Source organism: Ahaetulla prasina, chromosome 1 (assembly GCF_028640845.1).
Source record: "Ahaetulla prasina isolate Xishuangbanna chromosome 1, ASM2864084v1, whole genome shotgun sequence".
Taxonomy (NCBI): Eukaryota; Metazoa; Chordata; class Lepidosauria; order Squamata; family Colubridae; genus Ahaetulla; species Ahaetulla prasina.
The window spans coordinates 55,624,208-55,637,391 of NC_080539.1; the positions used below are offsets into that span (position 1 = coordinate 55,624,208).

The 13,184-nt window shown below is 37.1% G+C and overlaps 1 protein-coding gene across 1 annotated transcript in view; it reads right to left on the reverse strand.

The window, feature by feature from the left end:
• The window catches only part of KCNH1 (potassium voltage-gated channel subfamily H member 1), a 272,168-nt gene that overhangs the window by 213,868 nt on the left and 45,116 nt on the right, over positions 1 to 13,184 (reverse strand). Inside the window, exons 2-4 of the mRNA XM_058165313.1 lie at positions 11,283 to 11,406; positions 8,979 to 9,085; positions 1,464 to 1,592 (exon numbers count right to left, since the gene is read on the reverse strand). Coding sequence (XP_058021296.1) covers positions 1,464 to 1,592; positions 8,979 to 9,085; positions 11,283 to 11,406 — 360 coding nt within the window. The remainder of the gene's footprint in view (positions 1 to 1,463; positions 1,593 to 8,978; positions 9,086 to 11,282; positions 11,407 to 13,184) is intronic.

Here is a 13,184-nt window from a genome sequence, read left to right on the forward strand (position 1 = left end):
ACCCAATCTAAGCCCCAAGGCTATATATCAGTGATGGGTTGCCCCCAGTTCGGACCAGTTCTATAGAACCGGTAGTAAAACCAGCAGGAGACTCCGCCCACTGACCCAAACGTCATCAAAACTCTTCTGCGCATGCACGATGAGAACCAGTAGTAAAGGTAAGTAGAACCCACCCCAGCTATATATAAGTCACAAAGTGTAACAGAAGAAAACAAGATTAAATATTTGGGGATAGCCCTATTTTAGTAGAGTGTAATTGGATCTGGATTACTCATTGCTGGGAGATGTGCAGAGGGCATAGTCTTTAGAAACTATTTGTCAGAACAGAAATGTTGCATTTACAAAATGAATTTATTAATAAAGGAGAATATTTGTAGTTCACAATTGAAAATGAGGGGTCCCATAAAAATAATAAATTCATGACGGGTCCATGGTGCTCTCTGAGCTTGCTTGTTTTTTTACAGGCGTTTCATTCCCTAACTAGGTATGAAAATGTCATCTAGTTAGTCTGCAAGAAAACAAGCAAGCTCAGAGAGCACCATGGACCCATCATGAATTTATTATTTTTATGAATAACTCAAGGCGGTAAACATACCTAATACTACTCCTTCTTCCTTTTTTCTCCCCACAACAACTCTGTAAGATGGGTTGGGCTGAGAAAGAGTGACTGACCCAAAGTCACTCGACTGGCTTTAATGCCCTAAGGCAGGACTAGAACTCACGGTCTCCCAGTTTCTAGTCTACATAGCAAATTATCTAATGATCTCAGTTGTTTTCAGTTATCTCATAATTGATCCTGCTTACATTACAAACAAAAACTGCAAGAAAAAAAAGTAATATTATATGGGGTTTCAAAGACTGCGTAGCCTATAACGGAAACATAAAGATAGTCACAAGGAAAAGGCATTGGATTGGGATATGATCTGTTCTAGGGAATGACCAAGAAATGTAATTCTGCAATTTCAAAAACAATCTCAAGGTCCAAGACATGGAGATGTAACTTGAAAAGGATAATGCACTATTGCCTCAGCTGAGAGCTTTTGAACTTGCTGATCAAGGCTGCAGTTCCTTGATCTGCAAGAAATATCATCAGAAATTTTTCATGGCTTTGCCATTGGTTCCATTAATTGTTAACATCTGAAAGAAAAGAAAGAACTGTCAGAGGCCTGGTTGGCGTGGCCTTGACATGCTGTTGTTGTTATTGTTCTTGTTGTTGTTGTTGTTGTTGTTGTTGTTATTATTATCATCATCATCATCATATAGAGCACAGGCCAGAAGCAGTAGTTTTCTATGTATTTCGAAAAATGTTTATCCTTCAGAGTCAGTTTGCACTAGCTTCCCTAGCTTCACTCAGATTCTTAACAGATCTTCTAAAACCAAAGCATCTACGAAAGAGAATTATTCCATTCTGAAATGCAAAACAAATTATATTTCATATGCAACAGAGAAAGTAAATAGCGAACCTTTGCATGAGTCATCCTCAATAGGCTGTTTGAAAGCTGTGATGTCACTGAAAGTGCAAAGAAACAAAACAACTTTGTCCTGTTCATTTCGAATTGGAGCAATTTTCACAAAGAACCAAACAGGAGTCCCTGGAGAGAAAGCACCATAGAAAAACTGGTCAATGACATAAAAACTGAACATCATCCTACTACAGCATTGTTTTTGCAAGCAAAAGAAATAAAAGAGTGTTTGCAAAGAAAAACCAATGCTGCGTGACATTAGTTTTCACTACAGAGGAAATAGGCAAAGCTGGAAAGGTCACATATAAATTTACCATAAGCACATATTCAGACTACTTGTAAAACTACAATAGAAATCATGTTCAAAATGAACATGAAATTCTGCCATTTCAAGTTGTTTAGTGTGGTTTGATTTTGCATAAATTCAGCCTGCAAAAGGATTTAGTGATTCCAAAGTTTTAATTTAAGGGTCCAGAGACATTTTACTAGAAGAGTACTCAAACCTCCTGCTCAAAATAAAATTCCCATTCCCACCAGGCTTGAAATTTTAGGTCTGGATAGCCTCGAACTATGCCGTCTATGTTCCGACCTATGCTTAGTTCATAAGATTATTTACCAAAACGTCCTACCTGTAAATGAATACTTTAATTTCAACCATAATAACACAAGGGCTATCAATAGATTCAAACTCAATGTAATTCGTTCCAATCTTGATTGTAGGAAATATGACTTCTGCAATAGAGTGGTAAATGTCTGGAACACTCTACCTGATCCTGTTGTTAGTCTTGCTAATCTCCATACCTATTACATTAAACTGTCCACCGTGGACCTTTCATGTTTCTTAAGAGGTCCCTAAGGGGGTGTGCAAAAGCGCACCAGCGTGCCTACCATCCCTATCCTGCTGTCCCCATTTATATGTAATAATTCTATGTGTTTATAGCTATATTTTGCTTATTTATATCCTTTTATTTGTGCCCATTTTTATCATGTGTCCATGTCTATGTCTATACAGTTACTTGTTTCCTTGTACTTTACTGTTGGAGTTGCAAGCAAAGAGCTGTGGTGGCACAGTGCTGCAGGCTACTTCTGCTGATTGCCGGCTGACTGCAATTTGGCAGTTCGAATCCCACCAGGCTCAAGGTTGACTCTGCCTTCCATCCTACCAAGGTCAGTAAAATGAGGTCCCGGATTGTTGGGGGCCATATGCTGACTCTGTAAACCACTTAGAGAAGGCTATAAAGCACTATGAAGTGGTATATAAATCTAGATGCTATTGCTAAGTGCTATTAGCATATACAAAGCTTAACTTAGCTATCTCATGAAATCAAGTCAATAATTTATACAGAGTGGCTGGCATCCTGAACAGAGTTGTCCCACACTACATCTACATTTACATCTACACTACATTTGCTTGAAGATACTACATATAAAGATTTTTCCAGTGGCACAACTCATTTCAACGGGATCATACTCCTGCCCTTTAGATGTTCAACAGAGGAATCAGAACACAAAGACATAGGCTCTTCCCACATTCTATGATTATAAAATGTAGTCTAACAATGTAGAAGAAAGGTTTAAAATTTCAAAAATTTTCAAAGTTTCTTTGAGACTAGAATAGGAGATGTTCATCAAGGGAAATTACATTTCTGTCATAGCACATTCAGCTTTCCTAAAACTGATTTTCAATCACAACCAGAGACTGCAGAAATTCAGGTCATAAAAGACCACTGCTGAAATACAACTGTTAAAAAGGGTTTTGAGCCAAACAGACCACAGCGAGGGCTATGTATGTTCTGTGGTAAACAAGTGGGATTTCTTCACTGAGACTATCTTAATTCTGAATAACATGTATAAATTAGGTCACCTGCCATTGTTTTGCTAGTTACGGAATGAGATCTGCCAAAAAAACATTGGATTGAAGATGAACTCAGGGAGCTCAAAAAAAATCCTCTAGAAAGAGGCCAAGAATTATCTTTTTTCTGGCTTGGATTAAGATCTACACCCAATATAAATTTCTGGCTTGTTGATTCATAAATCTACCTCAACTTCAAACTTTTAGACTTAAATCACATTGCTCTTAAATCACAAGCTCTATGGTGGATCAGAAGCTCATCATGATGTTTGGGAACCAGGACAGCTGAAATAATCCAAGCTATTTCTGATTTTTTTTTTTAAGAAACAACTTTGTTCTAAGCTATTTTGGAGCCAAAAACTGAAAGCTCCAAAATATTAAACATAAGCCGGGAATGCTGGGTTTAGAAGTCACACTCCAATGCCCAAACCTACTGCATGCTGAGTATAATGGAAATTATCCATTAGTGGGAACGGTTAAATATAAAACCTGCCATAGAATTCTAAGGGGAACAGTTTGAGAAATCTGCCCAAATAGATATATCAGCACTGAATGAAGTGCACTCCTCTCCGTCTTGCTCTGATCCAAAATCCACAAAGAAAAAAATAACAAGAAAGAAATACATCTGAAAAAGAATGGCTAAGTCATGTACAAAAAGAGGGTATTACAAATTTAAATCAGCTTTAAACTGCAAAAATTTATGCAACAAAGAACTTAAGAGAAATTATGCTAAAAGAGATTACGAAGAATTTACATTTAAAGAGTATATAAATTAGTCAAAGTTATGACTGGGAGAGGAGAGAGAAAAGTTATGTTAAAAAAAGCCCGTCATGTATTAAAAAAAATGATAACCAAAGTTGGTAACAATATTCTGAATGGATCTTTCTAAAAGGAAAATATCCATCAACCTGTCTATTAGTTTTCCTATCCCCAGTAGATTGAAATACTATTAATTTGGACAATAAAACAGAATACATTTATACTAATCTATGTTTCTCAGCCCTGGGGTGTTAGAGGTTTAGTTACTGAGACACCATAATCTAGACTGCCTGGGCTGTTAAAAATGAAATTGCTAAAAGTGTATAATATTTCTCTTAATTATATTGGCATAGTAAAGCACAGTACTGAATGCTGTTAACATAAGAGATAGAATTGCCTTTTGAAACTCTTAAACTAAAGCACTGTTGAATTTTAATGTTGTTACTGCATCAAGTGTAAGAGCCCATATATGGTATTTGCATTTGGATATGTGATACATCTGTTATCTATCTATCTATCTATCTATCTATCTATCTATCTATCTATCTATCTATCTATCTATCTATACTTATCTATCTACCTATCTTCTCTACAGTTAAGTGTGTTTAAGGCACAGGAATATCAGTTAGGGATTAACTGCTCTAGCATAAAAAAAGCAGAATATACAGGGGGAAAGTATCCAAACTATGATACAGGGCTTCCTGGGATTAGTGTTTCAAATCATGCCTTCAGTCCCATAAATATCATTTTGGACATCTTAAAAGATGCTATGAGTTCTGCCATTGAATCCATTTTGTGGGGTAGCTGGTACAAGGACTTAAGAAGCTCATTGAAGGATTGAAGTCTTTGGCGTTCTTCTAATCCAATGCTACAGCTGAAGTCTTCATACCATCCCAGAAAATTGGCTCTCCTGTCCTTTCTTGAAAACCTGCAAGTATGGAACAGTCATGAGTCCAAGAGGTAGGTTGTTCCATTGCTTAATAGCTCTCCTGGTGTATTCCTGAGAAATCCTTTTTTCTTCGTATGTCATTCCTTGATGTAAGCTACAATAACTCCAGGCTTATATTGTGGATATTGTCTCCCTTCTATTCCATATTCAGTTTAAAGCCCACCAGATGACCTGAGCACAATGTCTTCCATATATATTCTCCCCAGTCATAGTACCTTCTCCTCTGCCAGGTTATTCTTCAGAATGATTATCCTATGAGGTAAGTGGACTGAAAAAAAATGACTAGAGTACCGGTAAATACGTACATAACTGTGGAAACTGAATTTCCACCGTTAGGTATGTATTGGGTAGGTAATTTCCCTAGTTTCCCTAGCTCTTGTCCAATGCACAACAAAATGCATAAACCTATTCTTAAGTCCGTAGCTCTTCCAAAAGCTGCCACTAAATTGCAAGTTTTGATATGATGGGATAGGAGTCAGTTTGTTGAATTGGGAGGTTATAAAAATTGAATACCTAAACATAAATAAATATATTCTTACTAGCTGGACACCCATGCTTCGCTATGAAACTATGTGATCAGGCGTGATAAATTGAGACTAAAAGCCTGAAATTTAATATAGAATGTGTAACTCCATAGCATTAGAGCATGTTAATATAAGGCAACTGGTAGTTGGAACAGAAGGGGAGGAGGAGAAGAGTGTTTCACCCCGCAGACCAGATGAGTCACGCGCTGGCCACACTCACAGCCAGTTTAGCAAAAGGGAAGCATCAGAGCATGATAATATAAGGCAACTGGCAGTTGGGACAGAGTTCCTTTCAGGTGGGGAGGGGGAGTACAATGTCTAACTCCTTGGCATCAGAGCGTGTGAATATAATACTGCATATGAAATACTAATTATCTGATGGTCATTTCAAAAAATCTTTTCTTAGCAAGCACCTAGAAGCCAAGAGAAACATATGTGCCAAATTTCAAGTTTGTAGGCTTTACCGTTCTGGAGATTTTGTGATGAGTTAGTGGTATTTGGCTTTTATATATATAGATATACATGGAAAGTAATTAATTGCATTTGTTTTTATTTCATTTTAAACTTCAGTTTCAGTGGAAGCTTTTGTCCTGGCCCTATCTATTCAGTTCAGGCTGCACCTACTTTTCAGCATTTGTATCTAAACACAACTTGCAATGGCCAACAAGAAAAACTATAACCATACACATTCCTGTCTTAACCACTGAACCACACTGGCTCTAACTCTAAATAATAGTGGGGTTAAAACTTTGTATGCTTGAGTGAAAAATACCACAACATGGCATTTTCTGATAAAACTGAATGGTACAAAAAGCAAGTTGGATAAAAAGAAGCATTCCACATAACTACATTTTTCTACTCCCCATGTATGTTGGTAACCAACTTGGATAGAGTTCAAATTTTGATTAGACAGATTCATAGAGCAAAAATATACCAATGACTGCTAGTTTGAATGGCTATATCTTACTCCCACTGGAAGCCATATACTTTTAGTTAATGAAATCAATTGTGAGGAAATATGATCAGAATATATGTTTTTGTGCAGCTACTGAGGCTCTTGCAAAATAATATGGAACTAGATATTTTTTGGTGTGGTCCAACAGGCCATTTTTAATGTGATGCTTTTGTTATGCTTCTAATGTAGCAATAGCCCCAATTCACTTGCTCCGATTTCGTTTATAGAAGCTTTTCATGCTAAGTATGATGTGACTGACAGACTGACAATGACAGGTTTGTGCAATGGGACTGTTGCATCCAGAATCCTGTCTCAGAATTGACAATATCTCTCGCTATAACCTGATAGACTAGAAAGAGAAAAAATTAAACAAAAGATGACAACAGGCAATGATACAATGCTGAGTATTTACGTGGTTATTGTAATAGTTGTGCTGAGTCTTTGAAAATGGCCAAGCAAATATAACAATGTATCCAGATTGCCAGTACCAGTCAATGCCATGTGTAGCTTATTGTGAAGTTCCTCACATAAGTACATCACAGCTGGGACTTTATGGTGATCACTGCAGGGAAGCCAAGGACTAATTAAGTTGGAAGGCTGATATACTCTCATTCTTCCTATCTCTAAGCAGTTTTTTAATTTGTAGTTCTTATGCTAGCAAATGCCAGGAACCTCTGATAGTTTCTCTAGGGTTCTTCAGTCAAAAGATTATACACAGTGGTTATGCTACTGTGAAAGACAACTTGCCTGAGAGGATAAACCTTCTGCTAAAATAAACAGTCATGGAAATCATCAACTCTGTTACCAGTTTATGGAGAGAATTAAAGAAGCATAACAGACCAGAATTCTCTGGTTCTTTTTCTTAGCAAAAGGTGAAATCAGGATGTTAGGTGAACTGGAATCAACTATTTTTTTCCCTCATGGAACATTCCAAATGGAAATTGCTTTTATGAAGTTGTTGTTAACTATCAGGGATCAAGATAAATCCAGACAACGTAACACTCTGTATTAGAGACAATATCCCAGTCCATTTTATGTAGGTTTTTTTTAAAGATCCATTGAAAAGATTCTCAGCTATTTTCATTTGTAGCTTTTTTAAACGTAACATACATTTTTTCTAACATACTTAGTTATCAATGTAAGTCCCATAAGATATATTTGGTTTTACATGAACTGTTCCAATATGATTTGCTACAAAAATTATCTAATATAAACATTTTAAATATACAGATACATATGTAAGTTGTTTTTCTTTTTTTATATAATGCAGAACAACTTTCAAAAACGTATGGATTCTTTTTCCAAATGTGGAAAAGGAATCCTAAGAAAGAGGCTTTTTGTGTAGATTTTTAACTGGAAGTAGACACCAAGAGATTGGAATCTTTACCATCACTGGTCTCTCTGGAAAACTGCTTCCATGGCAAGTATCTTTGATATCTCTACTAGACAACCGGGGGTGAGGGAGCAGGCAAGTACAGAATGAGTATGAAAACAATGTATAACGAGATTGGGTATTTATATTAGAGAATTAAGGTGAGGAATGAATGATTAAGCTACTTCCTTGGGGGAAAGAATTCAATTTGTTGTATACATCTTTATCCCTAAGTAAAAGCTGTTGGGAAGTCTCATGATGGAACTTCTAAGTTCCAAGTAGCCCAGGTGTTAGCACAGTGGTAGTCAACCTGGTCCCTACCGCCCACTAGTGGGCATTCCAGCTTTCATGGTGGGCGGTAGGGGTTTTGTCCAATACTGAAGCACTTTCCTGTTGTTTTTTTAATTTAATTGACTTTAAAAAAAAAATTCATAGCATTATTTAAAAACATTTTCATTAGGTTTTCATAAAATTCCCCGTGACAATTTAAATTTCTGGAAATATACTATTTGTACCTCCGCGCATAAGTTTAGTTCACATTAGGTAAGTGAAACTAAATGGCGCTATAGTGCGACCGCAAACAAAACAGCCTCATCCCAGAATAGCTTGCGCATCTCCCCCCACACAACCCAGCTGTAACAGGCAAGCAGAGCTGGTAGCCAGCGCACCCCCCCAACCCAATCCACGATGCGCGAGAGGCATGCGCATACACAGCATTACTGTGGAACCGGTGGGCGGTTAGAAAATTTTACTACTAACAGAGATACAAAAGTGGTGGTAGGTATAAAAAGGTTGACTACCCTTGTGTTAGCATATGCCTTACCAATGTTACTCGATCTTCCAGTTTATCATTGGGTATGAAGCGTGTTCCATGTGTAAAATGTATTGATCTTGAAGTGAAAAGTAGAAAAGGCAGTTAGCATTGCAAAAATCATTCCAATGTAACCTGCTTGTTTTCTTAATAGGACAGAACTACACATGTCACTGGGAAACTATTCATGAAAAAGGACAGGGAGAGAAATACCTACAAGAGCCATTCCTGCAACAGTGGCAAGACATATTTCAGGGAACATTGTTGAAAAAGAAGCCAGAAAATTAACTTACTATTTTTCTTGTACATCAAGATTTCAAATGAGTTCACCTCATAGTTCTCAAAAGTTTGCCGAACCTTATCAATTGTGTCTTTATCTGTCAGCTCTCCATACATGAAACTGCGAGGAAATAAACAAACAAGACAGATGAGAATCACAAGCAAGACCTCATGGCACGACAGGCTTAAATTGTATTAAGTATTCGCTGAGTACTCTTTCTGAAGTCACTTTCATAGAGAGTGGGCTGGTTTATCTTATATGCCACTCCAATCAGCAACTGGCATTGAGAGGCTTACTAACCTTGCTCAATAATTAAAAAAAAAAATTATAGGAACCGTAATAACAGTTTGTTGTTAAGTGAGGTTATTAAATGATATTTGTCTGCTACAAAACCATATCCTGTTGGTGAGACCAATTCTCTTTTCTTCCTGTAATTCCCCAAATCTGTTCAAGAGGTTGGATGACATTTCAGAAAAGATGTGGATAGTATGGAGGGAAGGGTAGAATGATGAAATCCTGTCCTGAATAGAAGTCTGCTTGGGTATCTTTGGATACAGCTGAATTGGAAGAAGAGATTCCTCTCTAAAAGCCATTATACAATGAGAATTTCACAATAAATATTGGCTTCTACATATTATGTGCTTCTTTTTGCTGGGCCATCTCTCATGTGTATTTGCAGTTCTATGTGCACTCCTTAGAAGCCATTTCTTCTCAGGGAACTGAGGAATTCGATTTTCAAGACAAAAGACCATAGAATGCTCAAACGGAAGATTGTTGGTAATTCCCAAAAGTGTAATTCCCCCAAGATTCTTGGCAACCAGCAATGGCAATTAGCGTGCTATAAAACTGCATTAAGTTCATGGCAAGAGAAAGGATAAAAACCTGATTGGTGCAAAAAGGGAGATTCAATAGTTGCTTAGCTCAGTAGTGCTACATTACCCACTGTGGAGAAGGGTGGGGAGAATCAAAGAAATGAGGAGTCAGCTAGGGCAAAGAGTTTAGCACAGCAATTTCATACTGTGTTTTATTTAGACACAGGGAATTAACTTTGCACTCTTTCTTCAAGAGTAGCAAAGATCCCAACTTCTCCTCTTCCCAGAAAACGTATTTTAGGGTTTTGACAGTGGCAGCATCTAAATAACCTCAGATAACCTCAAAAAGTGAAGGCAAGTTCAATATGGTTAGTACTCTAATTAAAAAAAACCCACCTAGGAGTCCCACAGCACTGTCTGGATATTTGGTTGGTATGGAAAGCAAGAGTCAACCAGTTCCAGACTGTTGCAAGAAAACAACTTGAATGTGTCCATGTAGATACTATAAAGCAAGTTGGGAGAAACTTTTTTTTAATATTAACAACCCCACTGTGAAATCTGAATCCAGTTGGTAAAAGGCTAGACTGAACAATATGACTGCACAACAAACTGAGAAGGGAAGGGGAAACGGGAAGGAGAAAATAGGAAGGGAAGGAGGGTATGTGGGCATACATGTGGCACTGTTGGCACAATTTCTTACAAAGTACATTTTTTTACAAGATTGTAAAACCAATCAGTTCCTCAATAGTATTTAAAGTAGGAGTTAATTGCAGGTACACCATTTAATAGTATGGTAAAAGGTGGGAGAGTAAAGAAAGAAAGAAGGTATGACAATTCAGTTAGGAAATCTAGGTCAAAAGTTCATCTGAATAATCTCAACACATATGCATTAAGAGCCTTATGACACATATGACCCATAAAATCTGGGAATGTAGGGGGTTGTGATTTAACCTATGATGGGCACTAAATTTTGAAGGTAGGGTTACAAGCATGATTTATCAGTGGGAAATCAAGACTCATTGTAGATTGTATCTTAAGAAAATTTGGATCCAAATCCTTGTTCAGCCCTGTAGATTGTTACAAAACTCTGGCTGAGCAAATAAGAGCCAATTTGGTGTAGTGGTAAAGACACCAGGATGCTGTGAGTTCTAGTCCTGCCATAGGCACAAAGCCAAGTAGGTGATCTTGAGCCAATCACACTCTCTCAGCTCAGGAAGGAGGCAAGGTCAAACGATTTCCAAAATCTTGTCAAGAAGTAGTTGCCAGGAGTCAAGATTGATTTGAAGATACATACGCAATTTCCTTTAGATGGGAACACATTATATATAAGCTTCTTGGAAGATAGAAAGGATCCAGAATGTCGTTCCTTCCCTGATCTCAACAGTACCCGTTCTGTAGTTTAAAATTCAAGGGACTCATTTTGTTTAACCAAGAACACAGAAATATTACCAGTTACTTTACAGAAATATAAGCCAGTAACTGTAAATAAGCCTGTACTGAAATACCTGCAGGTGCTGCTCTTTTGCATAACTTCTGCTCGGTGGTATCCTGACAGCTTGCAGAATCCATCATTGCTGTATACAACAGGCCAATCCACTATCTGCGCATTACCCAGGACAAAATTTGTATCTGTTTGAAACAACAGTTCTGTTAGACGAAGAAGTTCCATGGCATATTAATTATACAATAGACTTCCTTGTTCTCTTCTCTAGGTCAAATATTATCCGGCACAAAAGAGTTAGAGAAACCTGGTAATCTTATGTTTATATACACATATTATATATGTTTCCCCACCTCAGAAATTAAGAATATTCTTTGGCCTGAGAGTCTTGCTTTCATTCCAGCAACTAATAGCTAAATTAGATATGACATTAATCGCCTGAATACTCTCTCTCTCTCTCTCTCTCTCTCTCTCTCTCTCTCTCTCTCTGTGTGTGTGTGTGTGTGTGTGTGTGTGTGTGTGTGTGTGTGTGTGTGTGTGTTTTAAAGAACATTAGAGTAACTGCAGAGAGTGGAGAAAGAGATTGATTCACCCCTTTCATTCCTGTCTTGGTCTTGATCAGATTGCTATTTGTTCACATCCTGGAGATAAACTGTTTCAACACCTACCCTCAAAACGACGCTATAGAGCACTGCACACAGAACAACTAGACACAAGAACAGTTTTTCCCCGAAGGCCATCACTCTGCTAAACAAATAATTCCCTCAACACTGTCAAACTATTTACTAAATCTGCACTACTATTAATCTTCTCATCGTTCCCCTCACCAATCTCTTTCCACTTATGACTGTAACTTTGTTGCTGGTATCCTTATGATTTATATTGATATATTGACCATCATTTGTGTTGTAAATGTTGTACCTTGATGAAGGTATCTTTTCTTTTATGTACACTGAGGGCATATGCACCAAGACAAAATCCTTGTGTGTCCAATCACATTTAGCCAATAAAAAATTCTATTCTATTCTATTCTATTCTATTCTATTTGCATCTGCAGTTCAGAGGCTATTTCAATTGTCCTTGTTAGAAACTGAACTGATAATGAATTAATATTTTGACGTTGTCACTGTGCTTTCACTTGTCTTGCATCATTTTTACTATGGGTATTATTGATATGTAGCTCTCCTCACTTCATGGTGCTATGCAGGCATGTGCAATGATAAAACCTGGCACTGAGCAAATCATTCTGATGCAGGCCAAAAGCCTATCCTAAGTTTAGCAGCCCATTGACTCAAACAGGGCATCCATCAAGAAACTGACTTGTGTAGCATAGCTTTTCCCCTAACAGCTGACTTTATAAATTGTTCCAGGAGATCCTGGGTTACTGTGGAAACTAAGAAGTGGTTCCTTGGTGGAAATATTGGTAAATAGTATTAATAAGAATAATAAGAATAAGAATAAATACAATACATTTCTCTAAGAGAGAGCTGGCCACAAAAAAAATCAGTCTTCTCCTATAACTAGTATAGTATAGCCTTTATTGTCATTGTACATCATGTATATAACAAAATTGGTTAGCTAGCAATTTATAGGAAGTATAGGAATCAGAAATTATTTTATTTTCTACAAAATGAAATGAGGACCCACATATACATAAAATATACATGGCCAGTTGGAGTCTCCTGAAAGAGCTTCCATGCCCTTGGCTTAATTTGTAGGCTTAATATTTCTGAAGTGTACCCATCCTCTTTTTTTGTCTATTCCCATAATTACTCATAGATTGCAGATGTGTGTATAGCTTATTTTAAATGAATTAAAGGAGGCTGGGTAGCAAGTGCAATGATATAAGTACAAATTTGATAGATACGTAAGTCCATTTTTGTAGGAAAATAATGGCAATATTAGAAAAAGGAAGCATACAGAAAACTAGAATCTATAAATTAGGAATAAAAATAGGAATTTACAT